The following is a 21,372-nucleotide window of genomic DNA, read 5'->3' on the forward strand; positions in this document are numbered from 1 at the left end:
TAATCACTTTTTGCTTAATACATTCTATGTAATGGTTAAATCTCATTATAATCCTTAAAGGCACTATTTTAATATGTATTTGGTTGTATTAACAGTTTTAATATGTTGGGCAGATCCAAAGGATCCCTTTTTGTCAAGCTGACTGTAAATGCTACAACCTTAATTTTATTTTTATTAACGACTTGTTACATAAGAGCAACCATACCCACTAGGAGATAATGTAAAAAATGGCTATTATGACTATGGGTTATTTACTCCCAGTAGTTAAGACAGGGCATGCAAATTTGTCCTCTACAACTAATATTTTTGACTCCTAAGAGTACAGGAATTTCTTCAATAAATTTAGTGGGTTCTTCTTATACATCTGTTATTTTTGCCCAAGTAAATGTTAAGACCATTAAGGTTTGTCATTGGTACATCTCATTCGATGTTAAAAGTAATTTAGAAACTTTGATGTTGAGGACAAAAGCCATTCTGTGCTTTTCTTCTGTTATAAAGGCTTTTTAAAAGTAATACTAAATTCCACATGTATCAAAACTGAGAACTCTGTTTTAATTTCTTTCCTGACCCTCCCACCTTGCTTTTCCACTGTATTTCCTCTTTCTTTGGGTTGTTATTAGATGTGTTTTGGGGAGGTGTTTGTTCTAACCTGTTCATATTTATAAGTTTCTTCCTCAGAGTGCCCCAATTAGTATCATCAAGGCTAGGACCTCCCTAGTGGTGATTTTGAGAGACATGAAATTAACCTGAGTTTGAATGAACCCCTTGTATTAACCCCATGGGCATGTCATCAGTGTTTTTCCCTCTTCCTCTTTTAAGCAAGGTTTTCTTTTAGCTACAGGGATATAATCAGCAGCAGCAGCAAAGGCATTTTCTAGGGTTGTATGCGCCTTCTACTTTTACAGGTGTGAATCTCATCATATGACACAGTGACTACTTTTCTTCCACCGTTCTGTGGGTTTGTAAACTGGTATCAGTCTTACCCAGAGCACTGTTTATAATGGGGGCAGTCCTTGAGACACACAGCCATTGGTCACAGGGTTCTACCTAGCCTAGTGTCATCACGGCTCATGCTGGGATCCAGAAGCACAATCCAAGCTGACACAGAAAATAGGTTTGTGTGAGACACGTGACCAGGGCCACAGAAAGGCTACACCCATACTTTTGTCCCAAAAGGCCAATTATGGAAGCTTCTGAGTAAGATGGAGGTGAGGATTCCCTTACTTGGGTCTGGCTTGCTTAGCTTGAAACTCTTGCTCATATAAGGGATGGCATGTTGAGGCTTTCTTCTGTGTTTGCCAAGATATGTCACAGAAGGTTAAGGTGGAGATGGATCTTGAAAGCTGTCATCGGCCCAACCTTAAAAGTGGTGTCAGACTCTTCATTACACATGAGTTATGGGGGAAATGCCAGGATGTGAGTAGGGTTGCTGAGGACTGCTATTTTTTTAAATTTTATTTTATTACGTTATGTTAGTCACCATACATTACATCATTAGTTTTTGATGTAGCGTTCCATGATTCATTGTTTGCATCTAACACCCTGTGCTCCATGCAATACATGCCCTCATTAATACCCATCACCGGGCTAACTCATCCCCCCACCCCCCTCCCCTCTAAAACCCTCAGTTTGCTTGTCAGAGTCCATAGTCTCTCATGGTTTGTCTCCCCCTCTGATTCCCCCCCACTTCATTTTTCCCTTCCTACTATCTTCTTTTTTTTAATGTATAATGTATTATTTTTAATTTAGGCATTGGTATTTTTTTGGCAGAGTGAAAAACCTATGTGTGTATTACTTTTAATTTTAATGAAAATGATATCTTTTTCTAGATGGGAAATGCCTGGGAAGCTGGGATAAAATAAGATATGTATTTAGATACAAAGTGTACTGTTCACTATATGTGCACTCTTGACAGATTATCTGGCACTCCTTTCTCACCTATAAAACAGTGAATTGTTATACCTTTAAGTGTAAATTTTAAGTAGAAACTTCCAGTACTTTAAAATGAATAAAAGTGACTGTATCATTATATGATTCTCAATAAAGTTTAGCAGGTTGCATGATTGAAGAAATGAGAAAGTGGAAAAACCAAACGAAACAAAAATTCAAAAAGCAAACATTTGAATATATATACAATCCTTGAAATAAAGAAACCATGATATCATCATGCCAATGTTAATTTGGGTTGTATGGTATAATTAAACATTTCCTTATTGGTATTTTATTTTTATTTTTAGAAAAGAATGAAATTTCATACAAAGTTTCATACTTCTTCCACCTGAAGATCATAGAAAAGATTTTAATAACACTGTTGATTTCTTTGTGACAGAAGCTTTGCATGGCAGGTAATTTCTTTTATTCTTTGAATGAAAGACTTGCCATTTTAGTGATAGGAATGAGTGGTTGCATGCATGGATACTTGGTGTGAGTTTAAGAGAAATGGATGGATAGATGGATGAGTGGATGGGTGGGGAGATCAATGATGGTGGCAGTGGATGGATGGAGTAGATGAGTTTTGCACTCCCAAGCATTCAGTCTTGCTTGCTTGCTATTCCACTGCAAGCATGTATGTATTTCTATATAGTGAGGGAACTGTTACTTCTGGATCTTCCAGGCAACATTTCACCTAGATGTTTGTGTATATACTCTCCACAACAAAGAAGGTGGTTTAGACAACTTAATTTCTCATTGTTGGTAGGCAAGTGAGACCCACCCCGTTATACTTATTTTTTCTCCCTTATCTTCACATAAATTCAAGAATGGAAAGATGCTTATGAATATTGATTTTTTTTAATACCTTGAACCACTGTCTTTTTTTTTTAAATTTTATTCTTATGTTAATCCCCATACATTACATCATTAGTTTTAGATGAAGTGTTCCATGATTCATTGTTTGTGCACAACACCCAGTGCTCCATGCAGAATGTGCCCTCCTCAATACCCACCACCAGGCTAACCCATCCTCCCACCCCCCTCCCCTCTAGAACCCTCAGTTTGTTTTTCAGAGTCTAGAACCACTGTCTTTTAAACTCATTTTAAAAACCAAGTATCTTGGTGATACAAAATGAGTGAGTAACCTGAGACATGTTTTCATTACGTGGGATATATAGAAAGTTGTCACTTTTCACATTAGAGGAAAAAGGGCACAAATTCATTCCTTGCTGGGTTAATACAGTGGCCTAATGTCTATCTCCCTTCTTTCCATAGAAATTCTACTTGCTACAAGGTGGTTCTAAAATCTGGCTTTTTCCGTAAAGCCTTTTTCCTTAGTCAGACTAGAAGACCAAATTCTCTCATCTATAAGAAATCTGATCTAAAGTTCTCATTTGAAACTTTGTCTATTTCATCTTGTGTTGTTACTCACATATATTTTTTTCAATTTTATTATGTTATGTTAGTTACCATACAATACATCATTAGTTTTTGATGTGGTGATCCATGATTCATTGTTTTCATATAACACCCAGTGCTTCATGCAGTATGTGCCCTCCTTAATACCCATCACCAGGCTAACCCATCCCCCTCCCCCCTCCCCTCTAAAACCCTCAGTTTGTTTCTCAGAGTCTGTAGTCTCTCATGGTTCATCTCTCCCTCCAATTTCTCCCCCTTCATTTTTCCCTTCCTTCTCCTAATGTCCTCCATGCTATTCCTTATGTTCCACAAATAAGTGAAACCATATGATAATTGACTTTCTCTGCTTGACTTATTTCACTTAGCATAATCTCCTCCAGTCCCATCCATGTGGATGTAAAAGTTGGGTATTCATCCTTTCTGATGGCTGAGTAATATTCCATTGTAGATATGGACCACATCTTTTTATCCATTCATCTGTTGAAGGGCATCTTGGCTCTTTCCACAGTTTGGCTATTGCGGACGTTGCTGCTATGAACATTGGGGTGCATATGACCCTTCTTTTCACTACATCTGTGTCTTTGGGGTAAATACCCAGGAGTGCAATTGCTGGGTCATAGGGTAGCTCTATTTTTAAATTTTTGAGGAACCTCCACACTGTTTTCCAAAGTGGCTGTACCAACTTGCATTCCCACCAAGAGTGTAAGAGGGTTCCCCTTTCTCCACAACCTCTCCAACATTTGTTGTTTCTTTCCCTGTCCATTTTTGCCATTCTAACTGGTGTAAGTGTCTTGTCTCTTCTCCCTGACTTGATTATTTCAAACACCAGTTTTGCACATATGTTAAATATGCTATAATATGTGAAGCACAGTGTTTTCCTGTATTCCTTCAATTGATTAACTTAATTTCCAATATGATTAATGCTCTACTTTTGAAGAATTGGTACTTCATATCTTTAATTTTCAACAATATTAACCAATATTTCTTCATGTAAAACTTTTAAAATATAAAAGAGAATGATTTCAGCTAATCACCTGTTGTCACATGAAGGCGATTTGAAACCCCAGGTAGATATCTGCATATTGCTAATGAGCTCTCATCTATGGTCCTTTTTTAAGTGGGCTGATAAGGTGGAATGTTGCACAGGTTACAGGTTTGCTGGGCCTTGATTGTCTCAGTTGTTCATTCAACTAGGAGGCCCATGGGTCTCCAAAGCATCTGACCTGTAACCTCTCGTCAAGAATATTCTCATCTACCACCCATAAGCTGTATAATAAGGGTCATATTCCTTGCAGGCACTGATGGGAAAACATTGAGAGAATAGTTCCTGGAATAGTGCCATAGATAAGAGTCTTAATAGATATTGGTAAAATTTTAACATGAACTTTTGTGAATACACCAGCTGGCATGAAGTGGAAGGATAATAATTAGCTTCAAATAGGCTTTTATTTTTGTTTGTTTTAAATGTTAATCTTCTCAGGTAGGAAGATATAAATCTCCTGTTCAGCTTAGAATTTAGATTCTAATATTGCCATCAGAAAGTTTGTTGTGTGAGGCAATCTGTCAAATTTAGGATATACCCAGTTTCAAATAAAAGGGCTACATCATGAATATTGATGCCATGAAATTACTTCCACAGTTTGGTTAGGAAACAGGATAGTCACTTATAAAAGATCAGTATACAAATGAAAGTTAAACAGAGCATCATGGAATGTATCACCTAGACATGGGACTTTGAGATCTACTAGTGACAGAGAATGTTTTCAATGTAGAATGACCTCAAAAAACCAAACTAAACCAAAACAGAAAGACAAACTAGAAGGACCATGAATTAACTTTGCTAGTGGGTGCATATGGATTGACCAAAGAAAAGGGAGGGGAGGAAGTGAGAACATTTTAGGAAGCAGAAATACCCAGAGCAGAGGGACTAGACCAGAGTATTCCTTGGCACTGATAAAATAGGTGGACTGCTGCCAAATATGGTCTTACTTACCTGGGATATTCTCTTTGAGCCACAGATTCTCCTAAGTATTGTGAAATTAACACATTCAATGAATATTTACCATTACTTTTTTACAGAAAAGTACTCAACAAACTTTTAAAGTTAATGGAACAACTGGGAATTCGATGCAGTGATTTGCTAAGGAGAGGTGATATCATGGGTTCCTTAAAAAATGAGAACTTTGACCTAGTATTCATTGAAGCATTTGACTTCTGTTCTTTCCTGGTTGCTGAGAAGCTTGGGAAGCCATTTGTGTCAATTCTTCCCACTCCCTTTGGCAGTGTGGACCTTGGACTACCAAACCCTGTGTCTTATGCTCCAGTATTCAATTCCTTGCTAACTGACCACATGGACTTCTGGGGCAGAGTGAAGAATTTTCTGATGCTCTTTGATTTCTCCATGAAGCAATGGCGAATCTAGTCTACATTTGACAACACCATCAAGGAACACTTCCCAGAAGGTTCTAGGCCAGTTTTGTCTCATCTTCTAAAGAAAGCAGAGCTGTGGTTTGTTAACTCTGACTTTGCCCTTGAATTTCCTCGGCCCCTGCTTCCCAACACTGTGTATGTTGGAGGCTTAATGTCTAGACCTGTTAAAGCAGTACCACAGATAAGTGAAACCTTTGCCCTCAATATGGACTCCATGCAGAGCTCTTTAGTGCAGAGTTCATGACTCCTCTGCCAGTGTGAACTCGGAGTGATCTAGTATGAGACAGACAAACAAAGAGGATATATATTTTTATTTTGTTTTATTTTTCTAGTCTATTTTTTTGTATTTTATTCTATTTCAAATTTTATTTTATTGTAGTACAAAACACTTAATATGAGATCTACACCCTTATCAAATTTTTAACAGTACAAAACATAATTATTGACTGTAGGTATCATGTTGTGCCTCACCTCTGTGGCTATTATTCATCTCGCTCACCTGAAACTCTTCCTCCTTGGAATAACAACTACTCCTTTCCTTCACCCCCCCCCTTGGAAACCAACTCCCACTTTTGATTCTAAAATGTGACTATATTTGATGCTTTCTATAAGTTAATTCATGCACTATTTGCTATTCTGGCTTATGCCGCTTAGCATAATGTCCTTAAGATTCATCCATTTTCTCAAATTGGAACATTTCCTCCTTTAAGGGTAAGCAATAAGTAGTATTCCATTATACTGTGATATATATACATCACAATTTCTTTACCCACTCATCTTTTGAATGGATATTTTGTCTGTTACTCCATCTTGGCTATTGTGAAGAGTACGTCAATAAATATGGGAATTCAGATATCTCTTTGAGATCCTGATTTCCATTCTCTTGGGTACAGAAAGAGAAATCAGATTGCTCCGTCATATGGTGGTTCTATTTTTAATTTGGGGGAATTTCCATACTGTTTTCCATAGTGCCTTCACTGCTTTTCATTCCCAATAAGAGTATGTAACAGTTGTTCTTTCAACATGTCTTCTATTTTTTAATAAAAACCATACCAATAGGTGTGAATTAATATCTCATTGTGGAATTGATTTGCATTTCCCTGATGACTAGTGTTGCTGAGCATTTTTTCATATATCTGTTTGCCATTTGCATGTTGTCTTTCGATGAATGTCTATTCCAGGCCTTAGCCTATTTTTTAATGGGGTTATAAGATATTTTATTTTTTTCTATGTAGTTGTAGGCCTTTCCTATATATTTTGGAGATTAATCTCTTATCAGGAATACAGTTTGCAGATATTTTCTATTCTGTAAGGTGTCTGTTACTCTGTTGATTATTTCTTTTACTGTGCAGAAGCTTTTTAGTTTAATGTAGTCCCAGTTGGTTTTGTTGTTGTTCTTGTTTGTTTTGGTGTTTGTTCATTTTGAATTTGATATTTAATTTTCTTTTGCATTGTGCTATATCACTGAAATCATTGCTAAGACCAATACCACGAAACTTTCCCCCTGTGTTTTATTCTAAGAGCTTTGTAGTTTCAGGTCTTATGTTTAAATCTTTAACCCATTTTGAGTTGACTTTCTTGTATGGTGTAAGGTGAGGGTTGATTTTATTCTTGTTCATGTGGATATCCACATGCTGGGGGTAGGGATTCTGGTGAGACGGTGTTTTCATAGCTATTTGCTGGCTTCGGTGAGACTGGTTACACATTTGCCTGGGGTGCAGTCCGTCTTCAGTTCTTTTAATATATTTTTTTAGTGTTTCTTTTAGGGAATGAGAGCATGGAGCCTCTTATTCTGATGTCATGCTCTACTCTTTCTACTCTTTTCAATTTTAAATAATAGATTTACATTAATCTTATAATTATCAAAAGACAGCAAAGCTGATTTTAAGTGGTCCCCTTGGATGGTGGATCTTATGGTGCAGTGAACGATGGACTCAAATAGAGCTAGATTGAACAAAGGAGTAAAGGCTGTGAGCTGGAGTCAACCAAACAATGCAGAGGAAGAAGAAATGAATGTTTTGAAGAATTGACAAAAGTGTATTAACACTCATTTTTAGGGATTTAAATCAGAAACTTCTTAAGAATCATCTAGGGGTGGCTACATACTAATTAATACCACGCAAAATAGACATATCATAACTTTTGCAGGAGATAAAGGATATTTTATAAATGGTTTAATATAACAAAATCATCAATGTAATACAACACATTATTAGAATGAAGGGGACAAAAAAACATCATGTCAAGAGATGCAGAAAAGATTTTTGACAAAACTAACTCCTTTTCATGATAAGAATACTAAAGAAACTAGGGGTAAAAAGGTACTTCTTGAACATGATAAAGAGTATATGGGACACTCTCTGCTAACATCATGCTTGTCATGATAGACTGCAATTGTGCTGCCTAAGATCAGTAGTCTGAGATGCCCACTTACATCACTGCTATTCACATATGCCCTTGACAGAGCAAGTAGACAAGAAAAAGAAAAGAAAAGCCATCCAAATTGTACAATGTAGAAACAGTTTGATTTTCATATGACATAATTCTCTATATAGAAAATCCCAAAGAATTCATACACCAAAAAGAAACTACTAGATGTAATAAATGAATCCAGCAAAGTTGCAGGAGAAAATATCAACGTGTAATTATGAGTTGTGTTTCATACAGCAGCTACGCACAATCTATAAATGAAATTAAGTAAATTATTCTATTTAAACAGGATCCAATTAAACTGAGGAATTGCAAGACATGTATACAGGACACTACAAATTTGCTGAAAGAAATTCAGGGAGATGTAATAAATAGAAAAACATCTCCAGACCATGGATTGTGATACTTAATCTTGTTAAGAAAGCACTACTACTCCAAGTGATCTACAGAGTTGATCTAATCCTTATCAATAGCTCAATGGCCTCTTCTTTTTATAGAAATGAAAAAGCCAATTTCCAAATTCATATGGAAATATAAGAGACCCTGAATAACCAAAACAATATGAAAAAGAACACAGTTGGATGACTCATACATCTGTGACCAATTCATTTTTGACAAGGGTGTCAAAACCATTCAATGAAGGAAAGGATAGTCTCTTCAACAAATGGTGCTGATCCCACTGGATTTTCACATGAAAGAGAATGTATTTCAGGCTTCCTCACACCACATACCAAAATTAACTTAAAATGGATCAATGGCCTAAATAAGAAGCTAAGAGCCATAAAAATCTCAGAAGAAAGGAAAGGCATAAATCTGCATGGACTTTTATTTGATAATGAATTTGTAGATGTGATACCAAAAGCATGAGTAACAAAGGAAAAAATAGATAAATAGGACTTCATCAGGATTAAAGCCTGCTCTGTATCAAAGGGCATTATATAGAAAATGAAAGGACAACCTACCAGGTACAAGACAAGTATGTCCTCTTACTAGCACCTCTTAGCCTCATACTGGAGGTCCTAGGTAAATAATACAAGAAAGAGGAATAATAGGCATATAGATTAGGAAGGAATCAATAAAACTGTTTTTGTTCACAGATGACATGATGGTCCAATCCAAAAGTCTGAAAAAGAAAAAACAAATAAAAATTCCTATAACTAGTAAGCAATTAGTGCAATGTCACAGGATACAAGTTTAATGTCTAAAACCAATCTTATATATAAGCAATTCACAGAAGAATGTGAAATTAAAACACTATACCATTTACATTAGCACCACCAAAATTGTGGCCTTGGGAATAAATCTAACAAAATATGTACAAGATCTATATATGGAAAAGTACAAAACTCTAATGAAGGAAATCAAAGAACTAAATAAGTAGAGAGAAAGTCCATGTTCATAGATAGGAAGAGTCAATATTGTCAAGTATTTAGTTCTCTCTATATTGATCAATACATTCAATGCGATCACAATCAAAATCTCACCAACTTACTTTGTGGATAATAATGAACTGATACTAAAATTTGCATGGAGCACTGGGTGTTATACGCAAACAATGAATCATGGAACACTACATCAAAAACTAATGATGTAATGTATAGTGATTAACATAACATAATAAAAAAAAAGGGGGGAGAGGGAAAAAATTTACATGGAGAGCTAAAATCCTGAAGAGCCAACACAATATTGAAGATGGAGAACAAAGTTGGAGGGCTGACATTGTCAACTTGATTATTTATTATAAAGCTACAATAATCAAGATGGAATGATATTGACAGATTAGGAAAATAGTCAATGTAACAGAATAGAGAACCCCAAAATAAACCCACATAAATTTAGTAAACTGATGTTTCACAAAGAAGTAAGGACAATTGTATAGAGAAAACACAGACTTTCAAAAAATTGTGCAGGAAAAATGGATATCTGCATGCGTGTGCACGCGCACAATTAGACCCATACATACATACACCCTTCAAGAAAATTAACTCAAAATAGACCACAGACCTAAATATAAAATGCAAATGTAAATGTATACATCTTTTAGAATATGGTATCAGAGAAAATCTAGATGAACTAGGGTTTGGTGAAAACTTAAAATGCAAAACTTAAGTCATGTTCTATAAAGAAAAAGAAGTTGATAAGTGTGTGAAGTTGAAATTAAAATTTCTGTTCCAGACAGGCACTGTCAAGAGAATAAAAAGAGGAGCCACAGAACAAGAGCAAATATTTGGAAGACATCTTTTTTTTTTTTCTGCTTTAATAGTTTACTAATATGATCACAGTTATTGATTTCTGAATAGTAAACCACTTCTGCATTCCTGGCATCAATCCTGTTTGATCACAATATACTCTCATTTTTTAAATTTTAGTATGTTAGTCACCATACAGTACTTCATTAGTTTTTGATGTAGTGTTCCATGATTCATTGTTTGCGTATAACACCCAGTGCTCATTGCAATACCGATCCTCCTTAATCTTTTAAAATGGTTATTCAAATATGCAAATAAGCACTTTATACACAAAAATATACACAGTATACAAGAACTCTTAGAATTTAACAGTAAGAAAACCAATAATTTAAAAATGGGCTAACCCCTCAACACAGAAGACAGACAGATGGCTAATAAGCATATAAAGGAGACACACCACAGAGACATTTCCCCAGCATCTACCTCAGCCTCCAGAAGGCATGCTGCCTCCTACTGGGCCAGGACAGCAACTGGCACTCTCTCAGGCACTAGCACCTCTGGTCTGGCATTGGAACCCTCCTAAATGACCATATCTCCCCACACCTAGAACGAGAGATGAGGATGACCTTGGTACTGAGACCATGTTTTCAATGAAGAAAGAAATTCCCACCACCTCTGCTTTCCTCTTCTATAAAACATTGTTACACACACAAGTCCTGGATTTAGATGTTGGTGCTACAGTGTGCTTTGAGTGCCTCAAAGGCAATGTGGGTTATTGTGGTAGTGACTGGACACCTACAGCTGTCTTCCCATTCATCTGTGATTATTGAAAGTGTTTATATGGTAGGATGTGTCCTGAGGTCTCAGAGAAATGACTTCAAGGCCACCAGACACAATGGATATGAGCACAGTGCAGAGGGCACTGAGCTGTCCCAGGGGCTATTGAGAACCTCTTCAAGACAGTGAGCTCTAGGCCACTGACAGGAGGGTGTATTCAGTAAATAGCTGACTTTCATTTCAAGTGTGTCTAGGCTTTCATGAGCAACTGTGTTCACCTGCTTTCCTTTGTTACCTCTCTCCAGGAATTTGAGAATTTCATTGCCAAGTTTGGAGACTCTGGTTTTGTCCTTGTGGCCCTGGGCTCTATTGTGAGCATCTATCAGTCCCAGGAAGTTGTCAGGGAGATGAACAGTGCCTTTGCTCATCTGTCTCAAGGGGTGATATGGAAGTGTAATCCTTCTCATTGGCCCAAAGACGTCAAATTGGCAGCAAATGTGAAAATTGTGGACTGGCTTCCTCAGAATGACCTCTTGGGTAAGGACTGTTCAGATCTACTTCTCTCTTTCCATTTATGTATCTTTAGGTTTCCACTGGGCAACACCACCAGCATGAGAAAGGGCAGCTGGTAGCTAAAGGTAATCTTTAGAGGACAGGAATGGAGCAACCAGCTGGAGTTCTTGGGAAATCAGGCTATGCTTCCCAAATGGCTAAAATTGCCATGTTTTCTTCCTTTCTATTGCAGTCCTGATACCTGCAGCCAGAAATGATGTTGTTGTCAGGTTGTTTTGACCTTACCATATTTGGCACAGACCAAGGTAGCCCAGACACAATCAAAGATGGCTTGTAGACTCTGAGAACACATCCCGGGTGTCTCGTGGCCACTGCTGTTCCTGGCCTCCCGAGTATCTGTGAGGCCATGTGCCGTTAGAGACACACACTCCCACACACTTTAGTACATTCTCCTACCCTGCAAATGATGGACTCATGCTTTCTCAAAATTGATGTTGATGGTTTCTAAAGAGTGTGCCAAAATATCTAAGTGTCAAGCTGAGTAACCTGTCAGCTGGTTATTTGCTCCATCAAATTCTTTGGTAACAGAGCGCCCCCTATGCCCCAATACATTTTCTTTGTCCTTTGTGTCACCTTTTGGAACCCCTCAGTACCAAAACCACTGCCTACAACAGAGGTTCATCCCCAGATTATGGCTCACAAACATTGTGGGAACTTAAAATAGAAGGTTCTGCACATTTATTCACAAGAATTGGTGTAGGTAAAAAGGATTCTGATTTTCAAAGAAACACAAATCGATTTTGATGCACATCCCTATTGAGAGACAGTGTTTGAGATGAACACTTCATTATCAACACTTGTTTTAGTTTTCTTTAAATAAGAGTGGGATGAACACACAGGAACTGGAAATACTGAGTTGGGTGGTCCATATTGCCTACTTTAGAGGATTTCTTCTGAAGTTGAGGAGAGAGCACATACAATGTAATTTTGATGAATGACATGTGAGATGTGATGTCAGTGAAAGTGTTAACATTTCAGATAAGAAGGAAGTGAAAGGGAAGTGAAGGGGAAAGCATGAGACTTGGAGAGCAAGAAACAGAGACAGTCAGAGATAAAAAATAAGAGAAGATACAGACAAAGTGACACTGGGAGAGACTAAAAGAGGACAGAGATAAGAGAAGGAAGGTGAGAAACAGGGTGGAGAGAAAATGATGGATGCATGGATGGATGGATGGATGAATGGATGGATGGGAAGAAGAATATGTCTTGTTTAGATAGCACTGTTATCTGAAGCTTTCCCTGGGACCTGCCTCTTAGATTGATTTAGTTAGAGGAATCTCTGTAGAGAGACAAGACCAGAATTTTACATCTTGGAATACATACCATTGAGTGTGTCCTAAGCTAAATCAATAAATACAAGTTTACAACATACTTTGAGACCCCTTTGTAGTTTTTTCTGTCCTTGGAACTTTACCTGGTATTCTGAAAATTTTCACCCTGAAATATTCTACTCTGTTCCTGATCTGCAACAGCTCACCCATGCATCTGTCTCTTTGTCACCCATGGTGGATTGAATAGCCTAATGGAAGCCATCCAACATGGTGTGCCCATGGTGGGGATTCCTGTCCTTGGAGACCAACCTGACAACCTGGTCCGAGTAGAAGCCAAAAAGTTTGGTGTCTCTATTTAGCTTAAACAGATCAAGGCAGAGACATTGGCTCTGAAGATGAAGGAAGTCATTGAAGACAAGAGGTCTGGAGCTCTCTGGGCTTATAGTCACTTTGGCCGAAACAAATCATCAGACACAAAGGGCACTGTGTGGCTTTTTTTTTTTTTTTTTTGTAATAAAAGCTGAAACTTCCAGACACGGAATATTATGTGTGTGATGCTAACCCCTGACCTGTCTGGGAACAATACTAGGCAATTCAGGTTAGATGTTGAGAACAACTTCTTCCCTAAGTGTTGTGACCACCCCGAGTTATTTACACAGGGTCTCTGAGAGGTTTTATATTTTGGGAGTGCTTATAGTAGAATTACAGTGAAGCAGGATGTAGCTTTTCTGTCCGCCAATATGCCACATGATTTCCTGCCTCAGGCCCTTTGTCAGTGCTGCTCCCTAGGATATCCTTCCCTTCTCTTCACAGGGCTGGCTCCTTCATGACAGTTGAACTCATCTTCAATGTCTTCTCCTCATAGAGGCAGGCAGTCTTTGTCTGACTGTCCTAAATACACCCCTCTCCCACCCCTTTTAATCATAATTTATTTTTCTGTCTTAACTCTTCTCAGGATCAGTCACTACCCCATTTCTTTCTGTTTTAATTCATTGTATGTCCCTCACACTAGAAAGTAGAGAGTATGCTTCCCTGGATGGCCAAGTGTGTCTCTTGTTTTTCCTTGTGTTCCCAAGGCCTAGCATAGGGCCGGCCAGAAAATAAGTTGGGATGAATTTCTGTTAAGTGAGTCAATAAAAGGACCTATGCTCACTTAGGTAAATTCCCATCCAGCACAAAGATGTAGTAACCATGATGGACTGAATATCTTATTAGGGTCTCAAGGACATTTACCCTGATTTAGGTGTATGTTGTATCACATATATTCATATATACTCTTTCCTTTAGCTTATCCTAAGCTCCCTGGGTAGAGACTCATCCTTACATTTAGTCACTTTTTAAAATAATTTAGCACTTTTAGCACTAGGCATGGATCTTTGCATGGAGGGAACAGGTTGAACTTTTCAAGAGGACCCAGCCAGACTGTGACAAGGCCAGGCTAACAACTTTTCCTTGAAACTGAGTCTTTTGTCATATGGATGAAAATGTGTGCGTGTGACTTCTGAGACCATATGGGTAACGCCCTGCCTCTGTCTCTGCCAACAGGTACAAGTCAGCAGCAGTGGCCGCCAGCATCATCAGGCGCTCCCACCCCCTGACCCCTGCTCAGAGGCTGGTGGGCTGGATCGACCACATCCTCCAGACAGGGGGTGCGGCACACCTCAAGCCCCATGGCCTGCAGCAGCCATGGCATGAGCAGTACCTGCTGGACGTCTTCTTGTTCCTGCTGCTGGTCACCCTGGGCACCCTGTGGCTCTGTGGGAAGCTGCTGGGCATGGTGGCCAGGTGGCTGTGTGGGGCCAGGAAGCTGAAGAAGGCCTGATGGAGGTGCATCCATGATGGGTGTTTGGGGAACCACAGGTTATAGAGGGCTTTCCCCAGCACAGGACACCCCTGGCATCTTCCCTGTGTTGACACTTGGGGGTGGCACAAAATTGCTTTTCCCTATTTTCTGCTTGTGTTTAAGAATTCTTATGAAGCACTCTTGGGATTCTTATTTTAAATTCTAGAAATATATATATTACATAAAATTTACCATTTTAACCATTTAGTGTAGTCAATGGCATTAAGCACATTAACATTATCGTGCAAACATCACTACCACCCATTCCAGAACTGTTTTCAGCCTCCCAAACTCAAACACCCTGCTGATCAAACAGTAATTCCTCATATCCATGCCCCCACTACCAACTCAGCAAGCTCCAGGCAACCCCGGTTGTACTTACTGTGTCTATGAATTATATCATGGTTTCATGATTTGCCCCTCATCAATGGATACTTTACTGAGACCCAAACCTTCAGCAGACAGCTCCACCTTCCTCCCCACTTCTTGTTCTTAGACACAGGACCCTGCTTCTTGCATCCTGGGTGCCTAAACACTTCTCATTCTCTCTTCCTTTTCTCCATCCTCACTTTTTATGATATGACAGAAGATATTGACCAGTTTTTCTATTTTGGGCCTTCTCTTGTATCTCTTTTTCACTTCACCTCCAAGCACAGGAAGCCTGGTCTCTGTCCTGCAGTTAGGCAGGTATGGTCCCCCAGGACTCCTTCTGTGGTCACTGTTGCTGGGTCCCCTCCTGTGAAGAGCACTTCCTTTGCAGGGCAGGCCCAGAGCCTGCCTTTGGGCCACAGCTGTTCCTCTGGTTTTCACTTTTCACAGTTCCCATCTCAAGATCCCCAGTCTTAAAAATCTAGTCATGGAGACCTCAAGTGCAGAAGCTCTGCATGAATTTTGAGGCCTCATGGTCCAGTGTCTGCAGCAGTTCCCAGGACTTTGTTGATAAAACACCCATCTGCCTCCCAATTGTGGCGGAGAGTATCTCTGTATGTGGTGGACACTTAGGAATTATATTCAGTTCCTAGCAATTTACCCCAGAAGTATGCCTTAACCACCAGGGTTTTTGTTTGTTTGCTTTGTTTCTTTATAAGGGCTGGTGTAGTGGCTCCATCCTATTGTCTGTAGCTCCCTCCTCTTTTTAAAATTAATTAAGTTTTTATTTTTATTTTTCTTTCTCCTCTACTAGACATCAGGCTCCTTCTTTGGCAATTTCCTTGTATAATATATTTTACCTTCCTATGATTGTGTCTTCACATTTACTTTTGCATTTTCACATGGAATTCAGTGTCTCCTTAAAAGTTTCAAATGTATGTTATCTTCTGTATTAATACATAGTGATGAAAATGGTAGATACAGTGGATGGCCTGAGACACCTTGGTTTTTGATCGCTTAATTCTGGGATTATGACCACACCTTGAAATAATTCAAATGGAGGATGAAGCAGCTACTACAAATACTCCCTGAAGAAGAGGAAAGAAGCCCATCCTTGCCCATGTCCGGATAGGATTTTCTGGGTAGAATACAGAGCTGGTGCCAGGTGTCTACTGAGTTCTGTGAGTTCTCATGCTGCATGATGTCACCTACAGCCACAAGCATGTCCTATGAGGACACATGTGTGTGTGTGTGTGTGTGTGTGTAATTCAGGTTTTATTTCTGCAATTCTTATGAAATCTCTGAAATTGGTCTGTGGCAATAGTTCCTTCAGAGGCAGACATGAAGCTTTCTCTGTGTTGTCATTAGAATGAATAGTCAATATTTTTTCTCTCATAACCAACAAAGGGACCAAGGGATAGCTTCCAGCTGATGACTCCTATTCCTGCTCCTACTATGTCATCCTCTCTGAACACTTGTAACTCAGTGAGGTTAACTCTGTGCTTGCTGATTCTTGGGCTACACTCCCATCCAGGGAATTTCATCAGAGGCATCCAGTGAGCCAAATTGATGCTTACTGCCTTGTTCCATCAAAACCTTCTCCATGAGGCAGACTGTCAGCATGGCCTTGATGGTATGCACATCTGATCCATTATTCTCTGGTTCTGATCCTTTGTTGGCTCTCATTGCATGGAATACAAGCCCTCTGTGGTTTATTTTTGGCTACCACTCCAAATGTATCTTGAAAACTCTGAAATAGATCCACACAGACATGTTCAGTTGATTTATGAAGAAGATGCAAAGACCAGTCAATGGGAAAAGAAAAATCTCTTCAGCAAAGTGTACTGGAATGGTCTTTGATTTTTACTTAATGACATACACCAAAGGACATTGACTGTTACTGCGTACCATACACAAAGATTAACTCAAAGTGTATCATCGACCTAAATGTGAACACTGAAGCTATGAACTTTCTAAAGGAAAGTCACTGTAGTCTTATGGTTGCAGAGATTTACTATTCAGATCACACAAGCTCAAATCATAGAGAAAAACACTGGATATATTAGATTTTATCAAAATGAAAAACTCAATCTTCTAAAGGCATACATGAGAAGACAAAAATTAACATCAACTAGGAGAAAATTTTGTAGCACATTTCTCAAAAAACTTGCATCTAGAATATCTAAACAATCTTACAACCATTACAAAAATGGACAAAAAATGTTGAACAGACACTTCACAAAGGAAGATATGCAAATGGCTAGTAATCATATGAAAAATTACTTGACATGTTAGTCATTAGAGAAATGCAAAATAAAACCACAAAATAAAACCTAGTATCACAGCACATCTACTAGAATGACTAAAACTAAAAAGACTGATCATATGAATAGTTAGCAGGAAGACAGAGCTATTGGGACTCACACCCATTCCACTGCTGAGTCGGGCATGAAAATGGTGCAGCCACGCAGGAAAATCGCTCTGTAGTTTCCCAGTTCAGCAAACACTTGCCACATGACTCAGCCATTCCACTTCTAGATATTTACTCAAGTTAATAAAAGCCTATGTCCACATGGAAATCTGTACACAAATGTTCATAACAGCTTTATTTATAATAACTCCAGACTAAGAGAAACTACATGCCCATTAGGTGAATGTAGTAACATTTGTATTATATCTATATAATGGATGCAGTTTTTTGTATACAAATTATACTTTAAAATTGATTTGATTTAAAATTTCTGTGTGTGAGATGTGTTTCTCAGTGTCTTTCTCTGAGTCCTTAGAAGTGTAGTATTCATGATTCACTGCTGCATTTGAATATAATTGGAAATACAAATACATTTTAATAATTTCTTTCTTTTTTTAAGATTTATTTATTTACTCCAGAGAGACAATGAGAGAGAGTGCACTCATGAATGGGGAGAGCAGCAGAGGAAGAGGGAGACAGAGAATCCACAAGAGGACTTCCCTCTGAGGTGGGGAGCCTGGTGCTGGCTCCAGCCCAGGCCCCTGAGATTATGACCTCAGCCAAAACCAAGAGTCTGAAGCTCAACCAACTGAGCCACTCAGGTGCCCCAATAATTTCAAAAATAGTACAGCTAGTACAGTTTTGATGAAGGAGGAGATATGTGTGTATAACAGCAGGAGTTACTTCCTGGAGAATCAGAGGACTAATGGTAAACAGAGTAAGCGTTCGTGTTCAGACTTAATTCAAGTTTATTTTGTCAGTGGGACCTGAAGTCTTTCCATAATTATAACCTAAAATAACACATTTGAGAAATTATAAACACAGACAAAATATTTAATTTGTTGATCTTTCATGGGCATGAAAGATGACATGCAGTAAGGAACTATATATAAAATACATGTATTTGAAGGTATGTTTTAAGATGCTGAATGAAATTTAATCTGTCATTTATCTTTCCTTTCATAATGTAGTGATTCTTCTGCTTATCTGTTTCTACATTAGCACCAGCCACGATCACGTATTGATTCTTTGTGTGCCTAGTTACACTAAATGCTCTATGGTTGTGATTTCCCCACATGTCAATCTTCTATTGTTTGGCTTATCACATCCTAATCACAGGCTACTGTGAGATGGTTATTTAAGAGTCAACAAATTATCCATGTAAAAGGAGGTAAATAGACACTTGTTTTCTCAAGCAAACTTCTACTTAGTTCAAGGAACTATCTCTTTCTGAAAGGCAGATTTCATATTTTGAATATCCTTAATATGAGTGCATTTTACCCAGTTCAACAATTTGATTCAGCCAACACTGACTGATTCTATGTTTGTAGAAGGCACCATGCTGGGCCTTTGGAAGATGCAGATTCTTTGCTAAAAGCAGCCTCAGTGCGCCAAGGGCAGGGCAGCTGGCCAAAGTTGAATCTTAGTCTAGAAGAAGATTCAGAGGATCCTGATAAAATCTGGCAAAGGAGGGAAGCTTTGTCCAACCCACCCCAACACATTGTGTTGTTTGTACCCTTGTGTCTTTGACCCAGCTGTGTCCTCTGTCAGAAATGTCATTCGGCTTTCCTTGGAACAAAAACTACATGTCCTTCCTACCAAACATTTATTTTACATTTATGTTCACATTAGTGTGACTGGACTTGACTTTGACACTTGCAACAGAGCTCACTGTCTATCCTCTTTTGAAGCATTTTTCTTAATATTTTGAAATTGTTTGTTAACATTTATGTGTCTGTATTTAGAAACTCTAAGACCCTAATGGTCAGGGACTTGTTGTTATAGCACATGGCATGGTGGCTCGGACAAATAGTGCTGAGAATACTGGATAATCTTTTAGAAAAAAGACAATATTTGATCCATATCTAATACCATATTTAAGAGTGAGCGCTAAACACATGATTTAATACAAAAATGACTACATACTGAGGCTAAAAGAAAAAGGTGAATTTCTACATAACTTCGGTGTATGGGAAGACTTTCTAAGTACGACTTAAAAATCCTGATGCCACAAAGAAAAGTTACCTAATTTAATTTGACAATATTAAAATACTTTTGCATGGCTAAATCACCACAAGTAGGGTCAAAATACAAATGAAATAGTGAGAGAAATATATGTAACTTTCATTACATATACAGGACTATTATTCCCAACATTAAAAAAAAACTTTTAAAATTGAGGGATGAAGCTATGGTAAATGCACACATTGGAATGGTAGGCAGCTATAAACTACACGGAACAAAACAACTTTAAACTAATGTTGACTGGATTGTAATCTACTCAGTAAGAAAGAATATAGTCTAGGGGCACCTGGGTGGCTCAGTCGTTAAGCGTCTGCCTTTGGCTCAGGTCATGATCCCAGAGTTCTGGGATCGAGCCCCACATCAGACTCCCTGCTCAGCGGGAAACCTGCTTCTCCCTCTCCCACTCCCCCGCTTGTGTTCCCTCTCTCGCTGTCTCTCTGTCAAAATAAATAAAATCATTTTAAAAAAGAAAGAATATAGTCTAAAGATAAATATAATAAACTAACTTTTATGTTTAAGACAAGAGAAAGGGGGGAGAGAGAGTAGAAATATAAATCTATCTGCATTCCTTTGCAAAAGAAAAGGAGAGGAGGGAAAAAACAGAATAATGTGATAGATTATCTATAAGGCTGTTTTTGAATAACATGAAGGTCAGGGAAACAAATGAAGGCCTATGGATTTCTGTATTTACATAGTTTGGTTTTCCAAAGCATGTTAGTATTTTACATAAAAAATTATATTTAAAACAAAAATAATGGAGAAGAAAACTCTAAAATGGAATACAAACAGAAAGAAGAGAACTAAAAATGTTTCTTTCTTTCTTTTTAAAGATTTATTTATTTGAGAGAGAGAATGAATGGTGGGGAGGGGTAGAGGGAGGGAGAGAGAGAGAGAGAGAGAGAGAGAAGCAGTCTCCCTGCTGAGCAGGAAGCCTGATGCCTGCTTGATCACAGGATGCTGAGACAATGAACTGAGCTGAAGGCAGACGCTTAACCAACTGAGTAACTCTCAAAATGTTTTCAAATGTTGTAACATAATTGCAGTGTACTAAAAAACATCAGTGAGCACAACTGCATTTTGAACATATTGCTTTGAATATCTGTCTTGTCAGTCTAAAGAAAAAAAGTACCGCAAAAAGTCTATTTTTTGAGAAGACTATTTTTTGAGTAGTTTGTTGGGTAGGGCTGATATTCACTGTTGATGGATGAGTACATGGTAACCTTTTTTCAGTGCATAGTACGATTGAGCAAATGAGTAAATATACCAAAGATGTTGAAAGGAGATTTCTTAATCTTAGAAGGGGAATTTACTAATGTGGAAATGGGGAAGCTTAAAATCACCTCTGTGGTGGTGTATTGGAATGGAAGGTATCAGTATGAATTCACAGTTTTTCACAAATACAAATATGGCAATGTACATCTGTAATACTTATATCCATATACATATCTATTTAATAACTCTGTCCACTGAGGAGCATTTATGAACAGTGGAGCTAAATTAGCAATGAGCACTTCTGTCAACCACATTCAGGTTTCTAAATACCATTTCTTACTAAAAGGTCTCTTTGAGAAATGGAAGATTTTAAGACAGAGACAAGAAAAGTACAAGAGGAGTCTGGAAATTGTGTGCAAGAAATAAAGAAAA

The 21,372-nt window shown here is 38.1% G+C and overlaps 1 protein-coding gene across 1 annotated transcript in view; it reads left to right on the forward strand.

Annotated features, from left to right (window-relative positions):
* The window catches only part of LOC123841876 (UDP-glucuronosyltransferase 3A1-like), a 28,707-nt gene extending 13,187 nt beyond the window's left edge, over positions 1-15,520 (forward strand). Inside the window, 6 exon segments of the mRNA XM_064595609.1 lie at positions 1,876-1,882; positions 2,238-2,345; positions 5,431-5,958; positions 11,479-11,714; positions 13,223-13,442; positions 14,567-15,520. Coding sequence (XP_064451679.1) covers positions 1,876-1,882; positions 2,238-2,345; positions 5,431-5,958; positions 11,479-11,714; positions 13,223-13,442; positions 14,567-14,843 — 1,376 coding nt within the window. The 3' untranslated portion in view covers positions 14,844-15,520.
* The last annotated feature ends 5,852 nt before the right edge of the window (positions 15,521-21,372 follow it).

Source organism: Mirounga angustirostris, unplaced genomic scaffold (assembly GCF_029215605.1).
Source record: "Mirounga angustirostris isolate CCGP_5_RB_7025 unplaced genomic scaffold, mMirAng1.0.hap1 SCAF_7, whole genome shotgun sequence".
NCBI lineage: Eukaryota > Metazoa > Chordata > Mammalia > Carnivora > Phocidae > Mirounga > Mirounga angustirostris.